At 36.9% G+C, this 24498-nt stretch overlaps 1 protein-coding gene across 5 annotated transcripts in view; it reads right to left on the minus strand.

Annotated features, from left to right (window-relative positions):
- IFT74 (intraflagellar transport 74) overlaps window positions 1-24498 on the minus strand; it is a 229399-nt gene that overhangs the window by 62504 nt on the left and 142397 nt on the right. For all 5 annotated transcript variants that reach the window (XM_031943358.1, XM_031943364.1, XM_031943353.1 and 2 more), the window contains exons 11-13: window positions 21972-22115; window positions 20090-20130; window positions 139-218 (exon numbers count right to left, since the gene is read on the minus strand). In XM_031943358.1, the coding sequence (XP_031799218.1) occupies window positions 139-218; window positions 20090-20130; window positions 21972-22115 (265 nt within the window). The remainder of the gene's footprint in view (window positions 1-138; window positions 219-20089; window positions 20131-21971; window positions 22116-24498) is intronic.

The following is a 24498-nucleotide window of genomic DNA, read 5'->3' on the forward strand; positions in this document are numbered from 1 at the left end:
TTCTTATAAATTTGAGTCAGTTCTCTATATATTTTAGAATGGAGGCCTTTATCAGAATCTGCATATTAGTCAGTATTACATGCATATTTACCCTTAATTATTAAGTATTTTCAAATTCTAACAATAGTAATTACTTACCTTGATGCTCCTCTAAATCCATATCAAGCTGCCGAATTTCTTCGTTAAACTGGTTAATTTTTTCTTTTATGTCGGTTAACCTAGCAAATATAAATAATTATATTTTTTAAAAATATATTTAAAATATATTAATTTTTTATTTTTAAAAAATAATGAAAATAATGTACAACTTTTTTCTGTTCTGTTTTGCAAATGAAAATAAATGCTCATATTACCTAATATTTGGTAAGTTCAGGACTTTAAAAAAAATCATATGAGAAAAGGAAATAGGATTGGGACAAAATTATTTGATGGAAAGCAGAATGTTATACTGTAAAAATCACTGACGTTGGTGTCAGAAGACCTGAACCTGAAGCACAGTTCTGTCACTATCTATGCACCTTTGGAAAATCCATTAAAACATTCCTAAATCTCAGTTTCCTCATTTAGACTAAATTATTTTTACAGCACTTTGTAGTTCTAAATTTATGGTCGCAAAATAATGATATGAAATGTTATTTGTAAAACTTGTTCTTTTTAACTTGTATACAAAAAAAAAAAAGTTAATGGTAGAAGGGATCTAGATCATCTAGTCTAAAACTCTCATTTTACAGTAAAGAAAACAATATTGAAAATTGAAGTGACTTGCCTATTATCAACTAGTTAGTAAAGAATTGAGGCCTGAGTGTCCTGACCCCCAATCCAGTATTATTTCTTTACAATATTAACAATGAGCTCAATTTATCTTTTTTTTTTTTTTTTTTGCATCTAGAAACAATACTGCCCAAAATGTTTTACCAGACTTCTTTATGATTCTTTGAGAGAAGTGTTTAGTAAGAGCCATTTATTTATAATACCAGCATGAACAGTGATCTCCCAAAGTGTAGCATGATTAAGGGGTGTGCCAAAAACCAGTAGGAAAACAAGGAAAAGCATGTATCCTACTCTTCTTGCTATATCTCCAACATATCAGCCCTTCATCCATTATTGTTTAATCTACTTGATCCCTTCTATACTGAACATCGGCCACAAAGGGCAGTTAAAAACCTAATCACAACTCAAGCACCCATAAATTACAGCAATTATTCAGGTGCCACTACTACTAGCATAATTGGTCTCTGCTTTTCAGGTCACCACACAGCAGCAGGTGGCCCTTAGAAGATATGCTTTGTGTCCCAATGTAATTACCCAATTACATCACATTATCTTACCCCCAAATCTATTTTTCTTCCAAACTCCCCTATTTCTGTTAGAGGGCACCACCATCCTCTCCATCACCTATGTTCACAATTTTTCATGCAAGCCACATATTCAATTGTAGAGGGCTGAAACTATGGGTTGATGCACTGAGGTCAGGACTGCTGAGCTAACTGAGGCTAACTACTGATTGGACAATACTCTATGGGCACATGCTTGGAAAATGGTCTTATCCACTATCCATATTGGCTCAATGATTGGTGTATAGAGGATTGTAGGAGGGACTAGGGAGTGGAGTAAGACTAGCCAGGGACACACTCTTGGCGGTAGACAAGGAAGGAAGAGGTCGCGGAGATTCTAATTCCATCCTGTTCAAATCTGAGTCTAAGGCCAAGAATAAAGATGGACTTTTGCTTATCCTGACTCCGGCTGATTCTGGGATGTCCTGGGTGCTAGTGCGGTCGTTACATTTGGCGCCCAAGCATGGGAACCAAGGACACTAACTTCATTGAAGAAATCTCCAGTGACCAGGAAATAGGGTGAGTATTTAAATAGACAAACAGGGATCTTAACTTTGTTAAGGGCTAAAATAGTAACCTTTTCTAGTTACAATGGGGCAGATATTGGGAAAAGATTCTCCCCCAGCCCCAGCCCCACCCCACCCCCACCCCCATCCCAAACGGGTGCTATGGAAAGCATGCTTAAGCTGATCAAGGGACAAGGATTAATTGTAACTAGATTGCAGATGGCTAGACTTTTGGGTACATTAAAACCCATGTCCCCTTGGTTCTTAAAGGAAGAAGAGATAGGACTAGATAATTGGAAGCTGGTAGGAGAGCAATTACACGTATACTACAATGATAAAGGTCCTCATTCAATTTCCAAGGAGACATTCTATACATACAACATAATACAATTGGCCTTAAAAAATCTTGCTAGTTATAGAAAAAAGCAAAATTCTAAAAACGGCCAGACAAGGAAGTGTGAGGAAAATGAGGAGGTCAAAGGAGGGATTAACAGCGATATAAACAGAGGGCAAGAGGAGTTAAGTGAGGATGAAGGGTGTGGTGATTCTGGCTCTCACAAAGCAGCTTCAACCCCGCCTAAACCAGAACTGGTTCTTGACATGCCCCCATCAACTTCACCTTCCGGGATGGAGGGAGAAGGAATAGTAGGAGGAGCTGTGACACCATTAGCACCTCCCCTCAAAAAATCACCCCCTCCTATGACTAGATTGCAAAAGGCAATAGGTAAAGCCAGGGAAGAAGGGCAGAATTTAAGTGATTTGCAACTGGAAATGTATCCAGTGATTCAAGCGTTTGACTCTTCAGGTCAAGAAAGTAGAAGATACGCTCCTTTTGATACAGAAATCCTCAAAGACCTGAAAAAGGCTTGCACTCTTTATGGGGCTACATCAGCTTATGTTAAGATGTTACTACAGAATTTGGCTTATGAAGTCTTAACCCCTAGGGACTGGACATCTACAGCAAGGACATGCTTAGAACCTGGACAAAACTTGTTGTGGCTTTCTGAATATAGTGAGCTCTGTAGGATACAAGCCCAAAGAAATAGTCAAAGTGGACTTAATGTTCCAATCACCTGTGACCAACTAACAGGTTAGAGTTCTTATGCAGAAATTTCAGTACAGATTAATTACCCCTTAGCAGCTTATGGGCAAATTGCTACTGCTGCTATTAAAGCTTAGGCTTTGCTCCCCAATAAAAATGACTAGGGTGAAGCCTTCACAAAAATAACACAAGGACCAAATGAACCCTTTGTCGGACGTCTGCAGACTGCTGTTGAACAAACTAATAGTGAAAATGTAGTAACAGACATTATGATAAGGCAACTTGCTAAAGAAAATGCTAATGAGGTTTGTAGAAGAATTATACTAGGACTATGAAAGGATGCTTTTTTAGAGGAGATCATAAGACGCTGTGCCACAGTGGGCACAAATGCCTTTTATAGCCAGGCTATGATGCAGACTTCCCAAAATCCAAACATGGGGAGACAGGGTCCCTTCCGGCAAGGGACTTCCAGAGAGACTCATCAATGCTTTCAGTGTGGTAAAATAGGGCATCTGAAAGCTCAATGTTGGTATAGAGGCAGAATGAGAAAACAGGGTGGGAGAACAAGACCCAGTATCCCATGTCCAAATGCAACAGAGGCTTCCATTGGGCCTCAGAATGTAGACAGGTTCAGGGAAACGGGATGAGGGGCCCAGCCCCAGGGCCCCAGGCAAAAAACACTTGGGGCATGATGGCAGCCAATGGTGCACCCAGAGAGTGCCTAGACGGCCAGTACCCCAATATGACCAATCAGCCAGGAAGCCATATGATGGCAGAAAGGGATTACACAATCAATCAGCCAGGAAGCAACCTGATGGAAGAAAGGGATTACAATTAGGGAGAATAGAGTTGTATGCAGCTGAGACAACTGAGATAGCCCCTGAAGAGGTGAAATCTGTTCCTCTCCAGCCTATGGATCCCTTGCCTCCAGGCACAGTAGGCTTGACCATTTTACCTCCTGAGAGTACGTACAAAACAGTGTCCATCCACATACTGATGTGGGAAACTGGGGAATGTGAAGATAATATCCCAGTCACCAATACAGGCAGACAATGTGTGACTTATCACCCAGGAGAAATAGTAGCATCAGGTTTACTCATACAGAATCCTAATAAGCAGCCTGGTGATAGTCACCCAGATTCTGATTCCAGATCACAAAATCCAGCAAATTACTGGACAGCAGCTGTAACAACTGACCGACCTATGCTCACAATCTATATAAATGGCCTTCCATTGGAAGGATTGGTAGACACTGGTGCAGATCGGACGGTCATTAGAGATGCCAATTGGCCCAGTCACTAGCCAAAGATTAAAGCAGATACCTACATGTCTGGCGTAGGAGGATCAATAGCAGCTGAAGTTAGTGCTGCCCCTATGAGATGGACTTTTGAAGGCAAAACAGGAGTTTTTACTCCTTTAATAGTTGAAAAATCCCCATCAATCTGTGGGGAAGAGACGTTTTACAGCAATTAGGGTTAAAAATGAGTACTTCGGGTTTTTAGGCAGGGCTTCTATTGAAGACCTGCCAACACTTTCACCTGTTCCTATCCAATGGAAAACTGATACACCAGTGTGGATAGAACTGTGGCCCTTAAAAGTAACGATAAAATTCAGGCCTTATTAGATATAGTACAGGAACAGCTTAACCAAGGACACTTAAAACCTTCTCTAAGTCCTTGGAATTCCCCAGTGTTTGTTGTGAAAAAGAAATCTGGAAAATGGAGGATGTTAACGGATTTAAGAAAAGTGAATGAACAGATGGAAACTATGAGAACTCTTCAGCCTGGACTTCCATCTCCTACTCAGTTGCCTAGAGAATGGCCTCTTTGGGTCATAGATATTAAGGATTGTTTCTATTCTATCCCTCTGAATAAGGAGGATATGAAAAGATTTGCCTTTTCAGTGCCCAGCGTTAACTTAGCTGAGCCTTATAAAAGATATGAATGGACAGTTTTGCCACAGGGAATGAAAAACAGCCCCACTATGTGTCAAATGTATGTTGCTGCTGCTCTTGCTCCAGTAAGAAAAGCATTCCCAAAAGTTATGCTATTACATTACATGGAGGGATGTGCACCTGAGGAATAAATGTTAGAAGCATGTCTACAAAAGACCATAGAAACACTAAGGAATTACAAATTATACATAGCACCAGAAAAAATTCAAAGACATGCTCCTTTTCAATATTTAGGATATGAAGTATACCCTAAGGTGCTTACAGTTCAAAAACTCTCCTTAAGAACAGAAAAGCTAAACACATTGAATGATTTTCAGAAATTGATAGGAGATATCCAATGGATGCGACTAGTGTTAGGTTTGACTACCTATCAGTTACAACCGTTATATGACATTTTAAGGGGAGACAGTGCTTTAAATTCACCACGCCAGCTTACAAAAGAAGCTCAAGAGGCTTTGAGAGAAGTTGAACTGGCTTTATCCAATGTGGTTGAAAGAGTCACCAAAACCCTTTGAGATATCAGTTTTGCCACACAAGAGGCACCTACAGCAGTCCTTCATCAAGGACACAGTGTGATAGAGTGGGTGAACCTCCCGGCACAACCAGAACAAAGCCTTACACCCTACCCAGTGCTTGTGGCTAGAATTTTATTAAAGGCCACTAAGTGAGCAGTACAATTAGCTGGGACAAGACCTGATAAGATATACACATTTTATACCAATACACAAATTAATGTGTGTTGTGAGACCATCCCAGAGTGGCAAATTTTATTAGTCATGGCTCCAAATTTTTTACATGGGTCAACATTAAAGATAACTAGATTATTACATAATTGGCGATGGACTCTTGAAGAAAAAGTTTCTAAAGTTCCTCTTCAAGGACCAACTATCTTCACGGATGCATCCAGACATGACATTTGTGCTGTGTACTCTCATGATCTAACTATAAAGAGAGAGCAGAACCTTTTCAGTCCACTCAGCAGAATGAATTGACGACCATTCTAGTTCCATTATCCAGGAGACATAAATATAAATCTGATTGGCCTATTCAGTAGGGGAAAAGAATTGCCAAGCTCAAATAAAATTTGCAGCCTCTAAAATATATCAGCTCAAGAAACTTCAAGAGCAAGTGAAAAGCATCCAGGTAAGATCTATATATTAATGTCCATTTCATAGTGGACTTCCAGGTCCCATATTTGATAATTCAAAGGGATAGCCTTCTAACTATGTTGGTCAATACCCCTTTTGTTCCAAGAAGCCGGGATCTCATTCTAAATATCATCAGGCTGCTCGAGCTTTAGATAATTTGGAATAAAAAAGAGGAAGTAGAATAGTAAAGCCTGTAGGCTTGCCTTCCTTTCCATGTCCACACTGCCCAGGGAAGAACCCTCGTGGTTTGGACCCAATGAAATCTGGAAATGGATGTGACCTATTAAAATCTTTTCGCTGTCTTTCATCCATGTTGTGGTAGACATTTTCAGGATTCACTTTTGCAATGACAGCAAAAAAGAGACAGCCCGAGGGTACTGAATTCCCAACAAGATTAAAGGTGCTAAACAATAAAAAGACAATGGTCCTGTTATATTAAAAATTTTACACTTTGTGCACAGTATAAGATTTTACACCAGGGATACCTTTTAACCTTCAAGGACAGGCAATAGTGCAGAGGAGAAAAGATATTAAGACACCCTCCAAAACAAAAGAAAGGGGGAGCCAAGGTAACCTAAGAACTTCTAAACGTTTTTTACTATTTTAACTTTTGATTTTTGACAAAGATGCACTGGTCGCAGACAGGTTTTATAACCCACCAGAAGGTCAGTGTCCAAAAGGAACTCCACTATCTTTAGATAATCCCAGGGACGGGAGAGACCCAGAAAGTAGTGAATGGAAAGGACCAGATAGGCTAACGTTTTGGGGGAAGGGTTTGCTTGATCTCACAGGGGAGAAGGAATCAGATGGGTGCCAAGAGCCATTTCCTTGTCCATCGAGAGAGATGGAGCAACCTTGCAAAGTAGAAGACCCATGAAAATCGGGTGGTGCTGTTGTTGGCTCACCATTGAAAGTGTGTGGCAGTTATGGGCTTTGACCCAGGACATCAAAGATTGTTGGATTCAAAACCCCTAGAATCATTGGATTTTGGCTAGGACTGAAACCCCTCAGGAATCATTGGATTTCTGAGACATAGGATTTTGAAAACCTCAGAATCTTGGACTCAGAAAATAAGACTGTTACAACACTTCAAAATCCTGGAACTTGGATTCCCTAACACATAAAAAGACTTTTGCAGGACTTAAAACTAGGGGATATTGGATTCTGACATTTGAAACAATGGACACTAGATTGGTTTTGGACTATCTCTTGGCTGCTGAAGAAGGTGTATGTGTGACTGTTGTTTACATACCCACCTTCTAGGACTTCTGGTGATCTTTTCCAACACCATGTTGATTTATATTGTTTGCTATTCTGCTACTTGTGTGTACAATTCATGTTTGTTACACCACATCAAGCCTGCACTGACTGAGGGGAGGGTCATCCCTAATAGCCTCTCATGTATTGCTATGTGCTTGTGTAATACCTCCCATGCTGATGGGTTTGTGCATATAAGACCCTTCAGCCCAGAAACCCGCTAGCAACCCCCATTTCCCTTTGGTGCTTATTCTCCTTCCTGAGATGTCAGGTAGGGTATGATCATCTCCTTTAGTGCTTTCACCGCCTTTTCTGAGAAGTCAGGGAGGCTGTGATCACCTCCTTTTTGGTGCTTTCACCTCCTTCTCTGAGAAGTTAGGAAGGCTGTGATCATCTCCCCTTGGGGGCTCTGAACTCCCTGAGGAGTCAGGGATGGCATGACCACCTGTGCTCTAAAATAAAAGAAAGCGGGAGATGTAATGGGCTGAGGCTTGAGTTGATGCACTGAGGTCCCAAGTACGTGAGGCTAACTAGTAATTGGGCTATACTCTATTAATATACATGACTGGATAAAGAATGGTCCCTGCTCACTCTCCGTGCAAGTCCTGATGTGTTGTATAGGAAATGACGATTTTGGTGGGTGGAGGCAGAGAGAGGGACAGGAAGAGAAGCTGGGGAGATTGGGCTCTGTTTGAGACTCCTAGCTGCTGGTGTGTGGCTGCTGGTCGAGCTAGCTTTCGACCTAGCTGCACACATTGCTATCGCCGATTCTCTTCCACTTCCGATCTTTCTTCACTGAGAATAAAGACTGACGATTTTCCCCTAACCTGAATTCCTGTCTCCTGCTGATTTAAAAATACACGATCTTCACAGTCCATCCACACACTGATGTGGAAAACTGGGGAATGTGTAGATAATATCCCAGTCACTAATACAGGTAGACAATGTGTGACTTATAACCCAGGAGAAGTAGTAGCATCAGGTTTACTAATACAGCCTCCTAATAAGTAATCTGGTGATAGTCACCCAGATTCTGACTCCAAGCAAAAAAATCCAGGAATATACTTGACAGCAGCTGTGACAGCTGACTGACCTATGCTCAGTATCTATATAAATGTCATACAATTAGGATTGGTAGACACAGATACAGATCGTACAGTCATTAGAGGTGACAACTGGCCCAGTCACTGGCCAAAGATTAAGGCAGGCACCTACATGTCTGGCGTAGGGGGATCAATAAGCAGCTAAAGTTAGTGCTACCCCTTTGAGATGGATATTTGAAAATGAAACAGGAATTTTTACTCCTTTTTATAGTTGAAAAAATCCCCATCAATCTATGAGGAAGAGACGTTTTACAACAATTAGGATTAAAAATGAGTACTTTGGTTTTTTAGGCACGGCTGCTGTTGAAGGCCTGCTAACCCTTTTACCTGTTCCTATCCAATGGACAATTGATACACCAGTATGGATAGAACAGTGGCCCTTAGTTAGCGATAAAATTCAGGCCTTATTAGATATAGTACAGGAGCAACTTGACCAAGGACACTTACAACCTTTCTAAGTCCTTGGAATTCCCCAGTATTTGTTGTAAAAAAGAAATCTGGAAAATGGAGGATGTTGACTGATTTAAGAAAGGTAAATGAACAGATGGAAACCATGGGAATTCTTCAGTCTGGGCTTCCATTTCCTACTCAATTGCCTAAAGAATCGCCTCTTTGGGTTATAGACATTAAGGAGGATATGAAAAGATTTGCGTTTTCAGTGCCCAGTGTTAAGTTAGCTGCGCCTTATAAAAGATATGAATGGATAGTTTTGCCACAGGAAATGAAAAACAGCCCTACTATATGTCAAATGTATGTTGCTGCTGCTCTTACTCCAGTAAGAAAAGCATTTCCAAAAGTAATGTTATTACATTACATGGATAATAATAGGTTAGGATGTGCACCTGAGGAACCTGAGGAAGCATGTCTACAAAAGACCATGGAAACACTAAGATACTACAAATTGCACATAGCTCAGAAAAAATTCAAAGACATGCTCCTTTCCAATATTTAGGATATGAAGTATATCCTAAGGTGCTAACAATATAAAAACTTTTTTTAAGAACAGAGAAGCTAAACACTTAAATGACTTTCAGAAATTGATAGGAGATAGCCAATGGATGCGTCTAGTGTTAGGTTTGACTACCTATCAATCGGAAACATTATATGACATTTTAAGAGGAGACAGTGCTTTAAACTCACCATGTCAGCTTACAAAAGAAGCTCAAGAGGCTTTGAGAGAAGTTGAACTGGCTTTATCCAATGTGGTTGACAGGGTCACTCAAAAACCCTTGGAAATGTTGGTTTTTGCTACACAAGAGACACCCACAGCAGTCCTTCATTAAGGATATAGTGTGATAGAGTGGGTGAACCTCCCAGCACAACCAGAACAAAGCCTTACTCCTTACCCAGTGCTTGTGGCTAGAATTTTATTAAAGGCCATTAAGCGAGCAGTACAATTATCTGGGATAAGACCTGACAAGATATACACCTTTTATACTAATGCACAAATTAATGTATGCTGTGAAACCATCCCAGAGTGGCAAATTTTATTGGGCACAGCTCCAAATTTTACACATGGGTTTCCATTAAAGATAACCCAGCTACTACATAATTGGAAATGAATTCTTGAAGAAAAGGTTTCTAAAGTTCCTCTTAAAGGACCCACTATTTTTACAGATGCATCCAAACATATTATTTGTGCTGCATACTCTCGTGACTTAATTATAAAGAGAGTAGTCAAAACTCCCTTTCAGTCCACTCAGCAGAATGAATTGTATGCAATCATTCTAGCTCTTACTTATTATCCAGGAGATATAAATATAATATCTGATTCAGCCTATTCAGTAGATGTGGTACAAAGAATCGCCACAGCCCAATTAAAATTTGTAGCCTCGAATATATATATCAGCTCTTCAAGGAACTTCAAGAGCAAGTGAGAAAGCATCCAGGTAAGATTTATATTTTGCATGTCCACTCTCATAGTGGACTTCCAGGTCCAATTTTTGATGGTAATTCAAAGGCAGATAGCCTTCTAACTACGCTGGCCAATACTCCTTTTATTTCAAGAAGCCTAAGAATCTCATTTTAAATATCATTAGGCTGCTCGAGCTTTATGTTTACAATTTGGAATAACAAGAGAGAAAGTTAGGAGCATAGTAAAAGCCTGTACAGCTTGCCTTCCTTTCCACATTCCTACACTGCCTCCCAGGAAGAACCCTCGTGGTTTGAGACCCAATGAAATTTGGCAAATGGATGTGACCCATTATAAATCTTTGGTTGTCTTTTATTCATGTTGTGGTAGACATTTTCTCAGGATTCACTTTTGCTATACCAGCAGCAAAAGAGACAGCCCGAGTGGTCACTGAATTCCTCATACAAGTATTTGCAATTATGGGTGTGCCACACCTGCATATACTTCTAAACATTTTGCACACTTTTGTGCACAGTATAAGATTTTATACACCACTGGCATATCCTTTAATCCTCAAGGACAGGCAATAGTAGAGAGGAGAAACAGAGACATTAAGACGCTCCTCCAAAAACAAAAGAAAGGGGGAGCCACAGGAAAGCCTAGAGAACTTCTAAATCTAGCTCTTTATACTATTAATTTCTTGATTTTTGACAAAGGTGCACTGGCCCCAGCAGACAGGTTTTATAACCCACCAGAAGGGCAGTGTCCAGTGCAAGCAGCTCCACTATCTTTAGATAATCACCAGGCGATGTGGAGAGACCCAGAAAGTGGTGAATAGAAGGTACCAGATAGGTTAACTGCTTGAGGGAGAGGATTTGCTTGTATCTCCACAGGTGGAGAAGGAATCAGATGGGTGCCAACAAGCCATATTCACCTTGTCCATCGGAGAGAGATGGAGCAGACCCTCAAAACAAAGGAGAAGACCCAAGAAACATCGGATGGTTCCGTTGCTGACTGTGCCCACCACTGAAAGAGCATGGCAGTTATGGTGTTTGACTCATGGACATCAAAAATTGCTAGACTTCAAAACCCTCAGGAATCATTGGATCCTCTGAGACATGATAAGATTGTTGTAGGATTTCAAAACCCTCAGGAATCATTGGATTCTCTGAAACATGATAAGACTGCTGTTGGACTTGAAAACCCTCAGGAATCATTGGATTTTCTGAGAAATGATAAGACTGTTGCAGGACTTCAAAATCTGCTGGAATCATTGGATTCCCTAACACATAAAAAGACTGTTGCCGGACTTCAAAACCTTGCAGGGATCATGGGATTCTTTGTCATGTGAAGCAATGGACAATAAATTGGTTTTAGACTATATCTTGGCTGCTGAAGAAGGCATATGTGTGACTGTTGTTTACATACCCTCCTTCTAGGACTTCTGGAAATCTCTTATAATACTATATTGATTTATATTGTTTGTTATATCACTATTTGCATATACATTTCATGTTTGTTGCATCACATTGAGCCTGCACTGGTTGTGGGGAGAGTCATCACTAATAGCCTGTGCGTTATTGCTATGTGCTTGTGTAATACCTCCCATGCTGATGGGTTTGTGCATACCTGTTTCTAGTAAGAGCCTTCAGCCCAGAAACCCGCTAGCAATCCCCACTTCCCTTTGGTGCTTTTCATCTCCCTTCCTGAGATGTCAGGGGGGGCGTAATCACCTCCTTTTCAGTGTTTTCATCTCCTTTTCTGAGAAGTCAGGGAGGATGTGATCACCTCCTTTTGGGGGCTCTCACCATCCTAAGAAGTCACAGATGGCATGACCATCTGTGTTCTAAAACAAAAGAAAGCGGGAGATGTAGAGGGCTGAAACTATGGGTTGATGCACTGAGGTCAGGACTGCTGAACTAATTGAGGCTAACTACTGATTGGACATACTCCATGGGCATATGCTTGGAAAATGGTCCTTTCCACTATCCGTACTGGCTCAATGATTGGTGTATAGAGGATTGTAGGAGGGACTAGGGAGTGGTGTAAGACTAGCCAGGGACACACTCTTGGCGGTAGGTAGATAAGGGAGAAGGCATTCCGGAGATTCTGCTTCCATCCTGTTCAAACCTGAGTCTAAGATCAAGAATAAAGACAGACTTTTGCTTATCCTGACTCCGGCTGATTCTGGGGTGTCCTGGGTGCTAGCCCGGTCATTACATTCAATCAATTGTTAAATACTATCACCCCAATGCTCTCATTTATCCACTTTTCCCTATCCAAACCACCACCACTCCAGGTCAATTCCTCTTCTCACCTGACCTGTGAAAGTGGCCTCCTAACTCATCCCTCTGTGTCAAGTCTCTCCCTTTTCCAGTTCATTTTCCTACTCAACAAATCCTAGTGATTCTATATTGAGTCTAACATCAGTCAGTTAGCATATAAATTTGCGTTTGGCATTTTAAAGCTTTTTGGCATTTAAAAGTTTTTTGAAACTTAGCCCCAAACTGTTCTTTACAAATCTTATTATATGTTACTCCCTCATCCTGACCTTTATGGTCCAAACAAACTAACTTTAAAGTTATTTTTCACACATACAAAAACAACAAAACTATTCAAATATTAACAGCAACAAGGGGTGCAAGCAAGCTAGGTGGCACAGTGAATAGAGCACCAGCCCTGAAGTCAGGAGAACCTGAGTTCAAATCTCACTTCAGACACAACACTTCCTAGCTACATGACCCTGGGGGCAAGTCATTTAACTCCAATTGCCTCAGCAAAAAAAAAAAAAAAAAAAAAATAATAATAATAATAATAATTGATAGCAATATAATAAAAATATCATCCAACGTGATTCTTTCCAACAATGAAATGACTGATGTCATTTTCAGTGATTTTGTGATGAAGAGAGTCATCTATCCTCAGAGGACTGTAGGAACTGAATGTGGATCACAATATAACATTCTCACTTTTTGTTATTTTCTTGCATTTTGTTTTCTTATTCATTTTTTTTCCTTTTTGATCTGATCTTTCTTGTGCAGCAAAAGAATTGTATAAATATATTTACACATATTGGATTTAACATATTTAATATGTTTAACATACATTGGATTGCTTGCCATCTAGGGAAGAGGGTAAGGGGAAGGAAGGGAAAATCTGGAACACAAGGCTATTCAAAGATCAATGTAGAAAAGCTATCCGTGCATATGTTTTGAAAATAAAAAGCTTTAAAAACAAAAAATAATATCATCCATTAAAAAGAACCGCATTAAAAAGGGAAGGAATTTATATAAAATATTTTCTACTAAATTAAAATTAGAGATAACTAAATTACTTTAAGATTTTGCAATATGTATGTTGAATATCTATAAACATATAAGCTAGGCTTGCTGAAAAGCTATTATATTTACTGAACGTCACAACCTATTATCTGATTATTATACTATGTATCTTTAAAAAAATTTTAAACAAAAAAATAAGAAAATAATTACTATGTGCACAGCAGAACATAAATGAGGATTCAAATTATAAAACAATAAATTTCCGTTTCAAGAAAGCTTATATAATACTATCCACTGTGTTCACAGCTGTCTATCTTTACTTCTTTATAGGTCCTCTTTTCTCTGCTGTGCACTTTTTATCTTATTTCCCCCTACTCCTTTCTCCTCTACCCATTCCAAGACTACAATTAAGCACAAACACACACACATATACATATATAATGCATATAGTTATCTATAATCATAATTTTATATATACATATACATTCATATGTATGGATGTATGTGTTTATTTCCACTTGTCCTCTGTTTCTTAAAGAAGGATAGCATTTTCCTTCATGAGTCCTAGTCTTCCACATTTTTCTAAATTGACCAGCTCATCATTTCCTGCACCACAATATTCCAATCTTATACTAATTATTTTAAATTGTTTAAAACAATATTGATTATTATGGCTTATATGTAATATAGTTTCCCTATTTTTCTCTTTTAATAAAATCTATTTTAATTTTAAATGTGAAATAAATACTGCTTTTTTACATAATAAATTCTTCTCCTGATCTTTATTTTATGTATGTATCTCCTTGAATGCAACATATTATTGAATTCAAATTTTGAATCTACTGTTTCCATTTTACAGGTGAATTCATCCATTTCACATTCTAAATTATAATTACTTATTTTGTTTCTTCCTAATTTCCTCACTATCATCATCCTATTCCCATCTTTCTTGACCTCTCTACTTTATTTCTACCCACTAACCCCCACCAGAATCTCTCTTTTATCCTTTCCTCCCAAACCTATCCTAATTTCTATCTAAATTTAGAAGACTTTTAATTACTTTCATATATATGTTGCTTCCTATTTATCCCATTCCCATTAATCTATATATATTCTTCTATACCCCCCCATCCTATTCACTCACCCTCTTATTTCTTTATAAATTTAAAAGACTTTTATTGACTTCAAACTCCTCCTAGAATCCCTTCCTTATCATTCCCCATCATATTCCTTTGCCTTATCTCTTTATGAATTTAAAATATTTTTATACTTTATATATATATATATATATATATATATATATATATATATATACTTATATACTTTTCCCTCTTTAACCCATTCCTGATGAGAATAAGGTTTTTGCCTCATTTGTATGAGATATTTGCTCCTTTTTAATCTCTCTCTACCCAAGTAGACAGACAAATAGGCAGATAGAGATAGAATCACTCCATCATACTCAGCTCAGTCCAAGTCTTTCTTTCAAACTACCCAAATAAAAATGACATCCATAAAAGAAGTGGTAATATTTTCATATATTGTACATGATTGGGCTTTATTGAGTTCCTGATAATTGATCTTTAATCTTTACATTTTTCCTAGATGTTACATGTTCAATTTTCCCTTAGGTTCTGCTGTGTTTGTCATAAAATACCTGAAATTCTTTCAGTGTTGTGATTCACGGGAGAGCTGTTGGAATACATGGAAGCCACCTGACAGTAGTTGCTGGAGATCCAACCCAGACCTACAGAATGGATCTCCTCTTGTGAGAGGATGATACAAGGAGACTGAGAGGCAGATGCTGTGTCTCTGACCTCTCTGACTGAGAGGCCGTTGCATTGTCTGACCTCTCTCCTCTTTCCTCTGCCTCCAATTTTATCTCATTCCCAGTTCACAACACATGTGTCAGCAAAGGCTGCCTTGCAACTCCTTCAGATGTTATGATCCACAGTTGTGGGGTTCTCAGAGAATTGACCTGTCCGTTAACAATTCCCCCGTTTTTTGCTGTTATTTTTCCCCCACAGCATGGTCTGCATGCTGAGAAATGCAAGCTGCACTATCACTTCTGGATGGTTGAGGCAGGTGTTGATGGAGGCAAACTTTCAAATGGAGAAGAGAACTGTAGTCAGAATAGGCAGTTAAGTCTCTCATCAGTCTCCTGGCCTGGCCCTTTAATGTATTGGCCCATTTAATTACCCCAACTAAAAAAGTCTTACCAGGGCTCTTCTTCCTTAACTCTGGAAGGATCCTTCTCATGAACAGCTCTGGTTCTACTTGAAATTCTTATGCTTCTTATACCCAACACCCTACATTTAGGCACCATATGTTGTGATTCACGGGAGAGCCACCTGACAGTGGCTGCTGGAGATCCAACTCAGATCTGCAGAATAGATCTCCTCTTGTGAGAAGATGATACAAAAAGACTGAGAGGCAACTGCTATTCTCTGACCTTTCTGACTGAGAGGCTGTTGTGTTGTCTGATCTCTCTACTGCTTCAAATTTATCTCATTCTCTGTCTACAACACCTGTGTCAGCAAAAGCTGCCTTGCAACTCCTTCAGATGTAGTGATCCACAGCTGTGGAGGTGGAGGCTCTCAGAGAATTGACCTGTTCCTAACCCCTAGTGATTGGAAATCTATAGTAAGGAAATGTTTAGAATTTGGACAAAACTTGTTGTGGCTTTCAGAGTATAGTGAACTCTGTAGAATACAAGACCAACAAAATAGGCAAGCTGGAGTTAATATACCAGTCATCTTTGATCAACTAGCAGGTATGGGTCATTATGCAGATACTTTAGCACAGATGAATTACCCTTTGACAGCATATGAGCAAATTGCTTCTGCTGCTGCTGTCATCAAAGCATGGGGCACTCTCCCAGGAAAACAAGATAGAGGGGAAGCCTTCAAGATAATAGAGCAAGGTCCAAATGAACCCTTTAGTGATTTTGTGGGATGTCTGCAGACAGCTGTCATATGAACTATTGGTGAAAATGCAGCAACAGCAATAATGATAAAACAACTTGCTAGAGAAAATGGTAATGAGGCTTGTAGAAGAATTATACTAGGACTACACAAGGATGCTCCTTTAGAGGAGATCATAAGACACTGTACCACAATGGGCATAAGTGCCTTTTATACCCAGGCTATGATGCAGAACATGGGAAGACAGGGTCCCTTGTAGCAAAGGACTTACAGAGAGACTCGTCAATGCTTTCAATGTAGTAAAGTAGGGCATTTGAAAGCTCAATGTTGGCATAGACACTTGGAGAAAACAGAGGACTGGAGGCTGGAGCTCAAGCTCTTGGACTCAGAGAGACTTCAAGACAGACCATGGCTCTCCTACTTCCTCCACTGAAATCAAGACCCCTTCTGGAGGGTCTCCAGAAAGCTAGCCGAACCCCAGGTGAAGGAGACAGACTGTGAAGGAGAAAATAAAGAATTTGAACTTTATCCCTGGCTACTCTCGTAGTGATTACTTTGCTGAAATGAAGGCTGGTCCCAAGACTTCCAGAAAGCTAACCCAAACATTACATTTCAGTTCATTAAATCTTCACTTTTTTTCATTCAGAATTACACTTAACTTTGATGGTTAAGTTACCCTTGGTTATAACTCCAGCTCTTTTACTTTAGAAAATGTAGTATTAAGACTTACAGTCCAACATAATAACTGCTAGGTCTTGTATAATTCTTATATTTAATTTTTTTTTCTTGTTGCTTCCAATATTTTCTCCTTACCCAAGGAGCCTTGAAGCTTGACTATGATATTCCTGTTAAGTTTTCCTAGAGGTGTGTATCTTTTAGTAAGAATTAGCTAAAAGAAAACAAAAATTCGCCTGTTTGGTTAGCTACACTGATTAAATTAACTGAAAAATTAGGTACTAATAAGCAATCTAATTAATAAACATTTGTCAAGTGCCTATTATGTGCCAGACATTATGCTAAGTGCCAGGAATACAAAGAGAGGCAAAAGATAGCCCCTGACATTTAAGAGCTTACAGTCTTATGAGGAAGACAACAATATTTACAAGGCAGACTAATGTACAGGTTAAATAGAAAATAATTAATAGATGGAAGACACTAGACTTAAGAGAAGTTGAAAAAGGCTTCTGGTAAAAGATGGAATGGGAGAGAGAGAGTATTTCAGGGAAAAGGGGATAGCCAGAAAAAGTGTCTGGATCTAGAATGGAATGTCTTATTTATGGAACAACCAGGATACCAGTGTCACTGAGTGGAAGAGTAAAATATAAGACTGGAAAGCTAGATTATGAAGGGCTTTGAATACCAAACAGAGCATTTTATTTCTGATCCTAGAGGCAACTGGGAGCCTCTGAAGTTTATTGAGTACAGAGTTGGGTGACAACAGTTAAACCTGCACTTTGTTTTCCTTTTTTTTTCATTATAGCTTTTTATATACAAAACAAATGGGTACTTTTCAACACTGACACTTGCAAAATCTTCTGTTCTAACTTTTCCCCTCCTTCCTCCCACCTTCTCTCCTAGATGGCAGGTAGTCCCATACATTGAACCTGCAGTTTCGGAAAAATCACTTTAGTGACTCAATGTAGGATGGATTGGAGTAGGACAGATATATCCACCAGCAGGCTGTTACAGTAAGTAAAGCATGAGGTGACGAAGCCTGAGCTAGAGTGGTATCAAAATAAAGACAGGAGCATATAAGAAATGTTTGCAAAGGTGAAACTCATTGACCTTGGCAATAGAGTGGGTAAAGGGATAGGGTAGTTCCAATATATGCTATAGTTACTTATAAATTACATAAGTTTGAATTTGAATATTTGGTTTTAATCATTTTCATGGTAGAAAAAAGCATATTATTCACAGCACTTACTTGATACTCATTTTTAATCTCATCAATTGCAAAAAAGTTTTAGTTACATTTATTCCAATGTCAGTCAGTTATTCTTACAAATTTAAGTGTTGCATTTTAAAATCTGTAACAAGTGGATTAAAAATCAAGTAAAATTCTTAATTTGGAAGATTTTTAAACATGTCAGAATTATTCTAAGTTTTTAAAGCGTGTGGATATAAGAATTCGTATAAGTAACACGTTTAACTTTGGGCAACAAAATCACCTAACAGCAGAAACATTTCCTAATATCCATTGCCCAGATGTTCTTTCCTTTACAAGTTTCTTTGAAAAAGAACTGCTTTTTCAATATTTTTTTCCTTGACAGCCCAGATAGACAGGCAAATGAACCCAATCAATAAAGCCCAAAGCCATTCTCTGGTGGATGGTTTATCAAAAGATATGAACAGGTACCATGAAAATCGAACACTATTCAACACTAGATAAAGCCTCTCCTAATGATTTCCAGAAATGCAAATCAGTGTAACCCTGAGATTGGCAAAGATGACAAAAAATGGGGAGGGTCAATTTTTAGGGGAATGGTGGTAGAAAGACAGATATACTCATGTGACTTATTTCATGAATTTAGATATCCCTTTAAATTAAAAAAATTTTTTTTAACACAACCCAACATTATGTGTAGCTACTAATTTATAAATCTACTAAAATAAATTTATCCTATCTACTAATTTATAGATTATACACATATTCATACTAGTACTAATAATTATCTACATTATAAAATTTACAAAGAATAAAAATTTTAAAGAGATAGGATGAAAATGAAATAATATTCAATCCTAAAATCAATATAGAGCCAGGAGTTAAAGTTAGCAAAACAGAACTTTTAGGAAAATTAATTTGGAAGCTACATAAAGCAAAATCATCAAACACGGAGCCTGAAAGGCCACAAGAGGCTTGCAACATTCCTAAATGGGACTTGAACAACATTAAAATGTAATTTGTAAATAAATTTAACAAAATAAATAAAAATACAATAAAACACAGATGATGTGTAGCTTTCTCAATATACGAAAGAAAACAATGAATTATATTTTTGATGCCTTGAGTTTTAGAAAACTACTAAAAATAAAGATAAAAATGTCCAATAAACAATTCATGATGCAGGATTAGATTTAAAGAGAGAGATTAGGTCTGGATATAAAGATTTAGAAGTCACTTGCATAGAAATAATAATTAAACTAATGGAATACAAGAAAATCACCAAGTGAGAGGAGAAAGAATGGCCCTAGACAGAGTTCTGGGGTACACCCACAAAAGGAGACTGAGCACATTTAATTAAAGAGGCAGGAGGAGAACCAAAAGAGACAAATGTCATTATAACTTAATAATAAAAATACAGTAATAATAATCATATAGGCCTATAAGATTTGAAAAGTTCTTTATAAATATTATTTGTGTATTATTTGATAAAATAACCTTAAGAGGTAGAGGCTATTATTATCCCCATTCTACAAATGAGAAAATTGAAGCAAATAGAAATTAAATAACTTGCCCAAGGTCATACAGAGTGTGTCTTAAATTAGAACTGAAATTAGGTCTTCTTGATACCTGGTTCAGTTGACACTGTTTAAATATGCCTATTTGTCACAATCCTGTGAAGTAAGAACTATATCAATATTGATATTAACAAAGTGAACTATAATATGAACAACTCTAATAATTTTAAACTCATATTTATTTAAAAAATAAAGGATAGGAAATAGATATAAAGAAAATGATTCTTACTGTCTCTCCATGCCTGCGATTTCTTGATTATCTTCTTTAACCTACAAAACACACAAAAAATAGTATATATAGAATGAATGAATGGAATGAGTAAATAACAAAATAAAGGAAAAAATCGAAGTGACCAAACATAAAAAAGTTTCCCCAATACAGTACATTGAACTGAAATGTTTAAGTGTGAGAGTTACCTTTTTTGAAAACTTTTCATTCAGGAAAATCCAATTTATAGATTTCAAAAGGGGAAAAACAGAAAAGGAACCATTCTCAGGTTTCTCTTTTGTCTTTACATAAGAGGTATGAACTAATACACCTGAAGCTTTCTTTACTACTTTTTTCTACTACTCTAAGTAGTAGAGCCCTAAGATAGTTGAAGTTTTTTGTTGCTGTTAAAAATATTTTTCCAATTTTATAGAAAGAAAATTTTTAGCATTCATTTTCACAGTTCTGAGTTGTAAAACCTATTTCCATATTAGTTATAGTTATACAAGGAGAAACAGATTAAAAGGGGAAAAAACTATGAAAAAAAAAGAAACCCAAAAAGTAAAAACAGTATGCTTTGATCTGTATTCAAAGTTCATCAGTTCTTTTTTTCTGGATGTAAGACAGCATTTTCCATCATGAGTCTTCTATAATTGTCTTGGATTACTGTATTATGGAGAAGAGCTAGGTCATTCACAGTTGATCATCACATAACTTTGCTGTTACACTGTACAAGATTCTACTAGTTCCGTTCATTTCATTTGGCCTCAGTTCATACAAGTCTTTCTAAATTTTTCTGAGATCCACCTGCTTATCATTTTCTTATTACACAACAGTGCTCCATTATATTCATAAACCACAGCTGTTTCAGCCATTTCCCAACTGATGGGAAACTTCAATTTCCATTTTTTTCCTACCACAAAAATAGCTGCTATACATATTTTTGTACACAGTGTCCTTTTCCCATTTTTATGATCTTTTTGGGATACAGACCTAGTATCATTTTTATTATATTGGTTAGGCTTATTATGAACACTTGATATTTTCCAATTGTTTCAATGTCTTAATCTGTGTGAAGTGTTTTGTAATTGTGTTCACATAGTTTTTGGATTTGTCTTGATAAATAAGATTCTCAATTATTTTATACTATAAATACTGAGGCAAAATGAAGTAAGCAGAAACAGGAAAACAACATATACAATGACTACAACAATGGAGGAGGAAATGACAACTAGTGAAACTGAATTATGAGAAATTACAATGACCAAGCTTGGCTCCAAAGAAAATATATGAGAATATGACTCTTCCTACACCTTTGTTGAGGTAGGGAACCATAGGTAAGAAATACTGAATAATGTTAGGCTTCTTTTGATATGTTTACTTTTGTAGAACATTTTTTCTTCATTTTTCCATTTTTTAAAAAATAAAGGATGGCAATTTCAAAGGTATTAAAGGGAGACTATACTGAGAAAGATAAGTTATGTTAAAAATTTTATTTTTAGAAACATGCAAATTCAAATTTGTATCTTGTAAAATGTTCATTAAAGGATGATATTAAGGCTTCCAAACAGTGAAGCAACTGGTGGAAACTATGAAACTATAAACTGGAAGATAAGGCTTATTGTAGCCACTAAAAATTACTTTTGATGTGGATAAAACTACAAGAAAGGTAATTTCAGATCCAAAAAGTGACTTTTAAAATCTATTTTGTCTTATTAACTATATCACACTGAGTTTAGATGGGCCTGTCTGTTAAAGGAAAAATATTCATTCAATCTATTAACATAATAAACTAATTATTCATTAATCAGTATACAGCATAAGCTTTTTGGCTTTCTTTCCAATTTTTCAGGCTAAAGATAAGACTTGTGACACAAAAAAAGTCATAAATATTTTTTCCTACTTGCTTAAGTAATCTCTCTCTCTCTTCCATTGGGGATCCCATGCTTTTGTCTTCTGCAATCATTTGATCTCGATGGGACTCCAATTCATAAAGTTTTTCATAAAGAAGTACAGCCTCCTGTTTTACCTGGGAATGCGCTATTTCCTACAGAGGAAAAAAAAAGGAACTATTTGTAGTTGGCACTAAAACAGGTTTTGGTTTTTAATATAAACTTTAAAAGACTTTGTCACCAGCATCATGATTAATTATGATCAACAAATATTTATTAAATGCCTATAAATATTTGCTAGATACTGTGCTAGATGCTAGAGATAAAAATCCAGAGAGTGAAACAATTTGATTTTCAGAGTTCATATTCAAATGGGTTTAAAAATATATTATGTAAAACCCAATTGTCAAACATGTAGACCCCATTAATCTAATAATCTAGTTCACAATTTGATCAGTGACCTCTTGCCCTAGCCTATGTATCTTGCAAGACTCCCATATGAGGGCTGAACCAGGTTGAAATGCAACTGGGAAATATTTAACAAAATGAAAATAGAATATGGACAATACTATTACGTAGTTTTCTAAGTCAATATGCAATGAGTAGGGATCCTTATTTAAGGCTTCCTATTTCATTTTGATATCACTGATGTAGAATACCATAATTTGCATTTTTATGGGAATATTTATATGTGGTAATATGTTAAACCAAGAATAAATATACCAACATTTTATTTATATTGAATAATATATCACAGTATATTTATATATGGTAAGTCAAAAATTCCTATCAACCTCCTTAGGTCTTTTTTTTTTTTTTTTTAGCATGAATTCACAAGAGATTTTGGACTACCCTGTACAAATTGGTGTGCCTAGTTCTTCAATGCACCCATTTAAAAGAAATGGGCATTTAGAAAAAAAAATATATCTTTCCCCATAAACCGATCACAGAATTATTATTCTATGAGTAAACTTTCACACTTACGAATAACTTGTTCCTAAATTATATGTATTTTAAGTAAAGGAAAAAAAACACATTAAAAAAGGGATGTGATAAGAGAAATACTCTGTAATGAGGAAAATGCTCCATAGCACATAAGGACATTGGTTTGCAGGAACATAGGAATGACAGATTATATTATTAAATTCTGTTAAAAATTTTAATATGAATGTTAAACTTTTACTCAGCAGAAAAAAACCGTCATACAAAGTTTAAGAATTACAGAATAAATTTATGAAGTAATCAGTGCTATAAAATTGCAAATGCCAATTTATATTGATAAGGTGAGTTCCTTCTTTTGGGAGATCCCTTAAATTATTGAGATAAAAAGTTAAATCCTATGGCAACTTATTTGTTTCCCTCTATATGGCACATTCATTTTTCTTACTCTGTTTTTGCTCAGGTTATCCAATTCAGTAATTACTGAGTGTCTGCTATGTGGCTAGAATTATGCTACAAAAGTATTAAGCTGAAATGAATGACGTAATAGAGGTAACAGGTGCAGCAGATCATTTAATATCTTTAGCAACTAAATAAAGGAAAATGGTGGAAAGACAGAAGGAACAGCAGATTAAAATAAAGATTTTTTTAATAAGCATAAGGGAAACCAAAGCATTTTAAAAGCAAAAGTTATGGAGCTAATGAAGCAATAAACAGTAAAATTATTCAAAAAGGAATAAGATCAGGAACATACTCTCAGTAGTCCTAATTCTCAGAATCTAGAACTCAAACTAAATAATTAAGTTTTAGGAGAAAAGTAAGAGTGGAAGAAAGAAAAATACTATTGAGTTATCCCTTTGACTTAATGTCCTTCTCCCTCTGCCTCTGTGCCTATCAAATTCTATCAAATTCCATCCCTCTTATATAACCTAATGAAAGTTCAATGTTAGAAAGGACTATGTTTTATAGTAGCTCTATAGTAGTTAAAAACATATAAGCTACTGAAGAAATATTTGTTAATTGATTTGTTAATTCACATCATAATCTTTACGAACTTAGTAACAGTTGGAGTCTTATGTCTTATTTAGATGGGAAGTACTGAAAACATTTCTTAACATATATGGCACACCTTTAAAAAGCACCATTTGGTAGAGGACAGAATGTAGTAAGATCTAGGTTTAAGTCCCTTGACATGTAATGACCGTACAACTTGGCCTAAGTCACTTAACCTCTCAATGTCCTAGGCAATTTTGTAAGACTATAAGTTACAAATCTATATTAGTAAGGGGAGTTTCCTCATAGGGAATTCTTATTCTAAGGAAGTTAAGAGAACTGGATCAAAAGAAAAAGAGTTATCTTCCAAGGAAAAACACTGACAGATTTAAAAAAAAAAAAAAAAAACGAACATACTGCTGTAGCTAGAACTCTTGATATGGGACTTATGAGATATGGGACTCAAGTGAGTCACTGTAGTGATCCTGATTCTTGACTAAGATATATTTCTGTTATGTCCTAACACTTGCACATAGTCTATACTAATTTACTACATGGAAGTTATCAGCTTTTAATTATATTGAATATGTGAAAATAAACAGGTAA

Source organism: Sarcophilus harrisii, chromosome 1 (assembly GCF_902635505.1).
Source record: "Sarcophilus harrisii chromosome 1, mSarHar1.11, whole genome shotgun sequence".
In the NCBI taxonomy this organism is placed as follows: domain Eukaryota; kingdom Metazoa; phylum Chordata; class Mammalia; order Dasyuromorphia; family Dasyuridae; genus Sarcophilus; species Sarcophilus harrisii.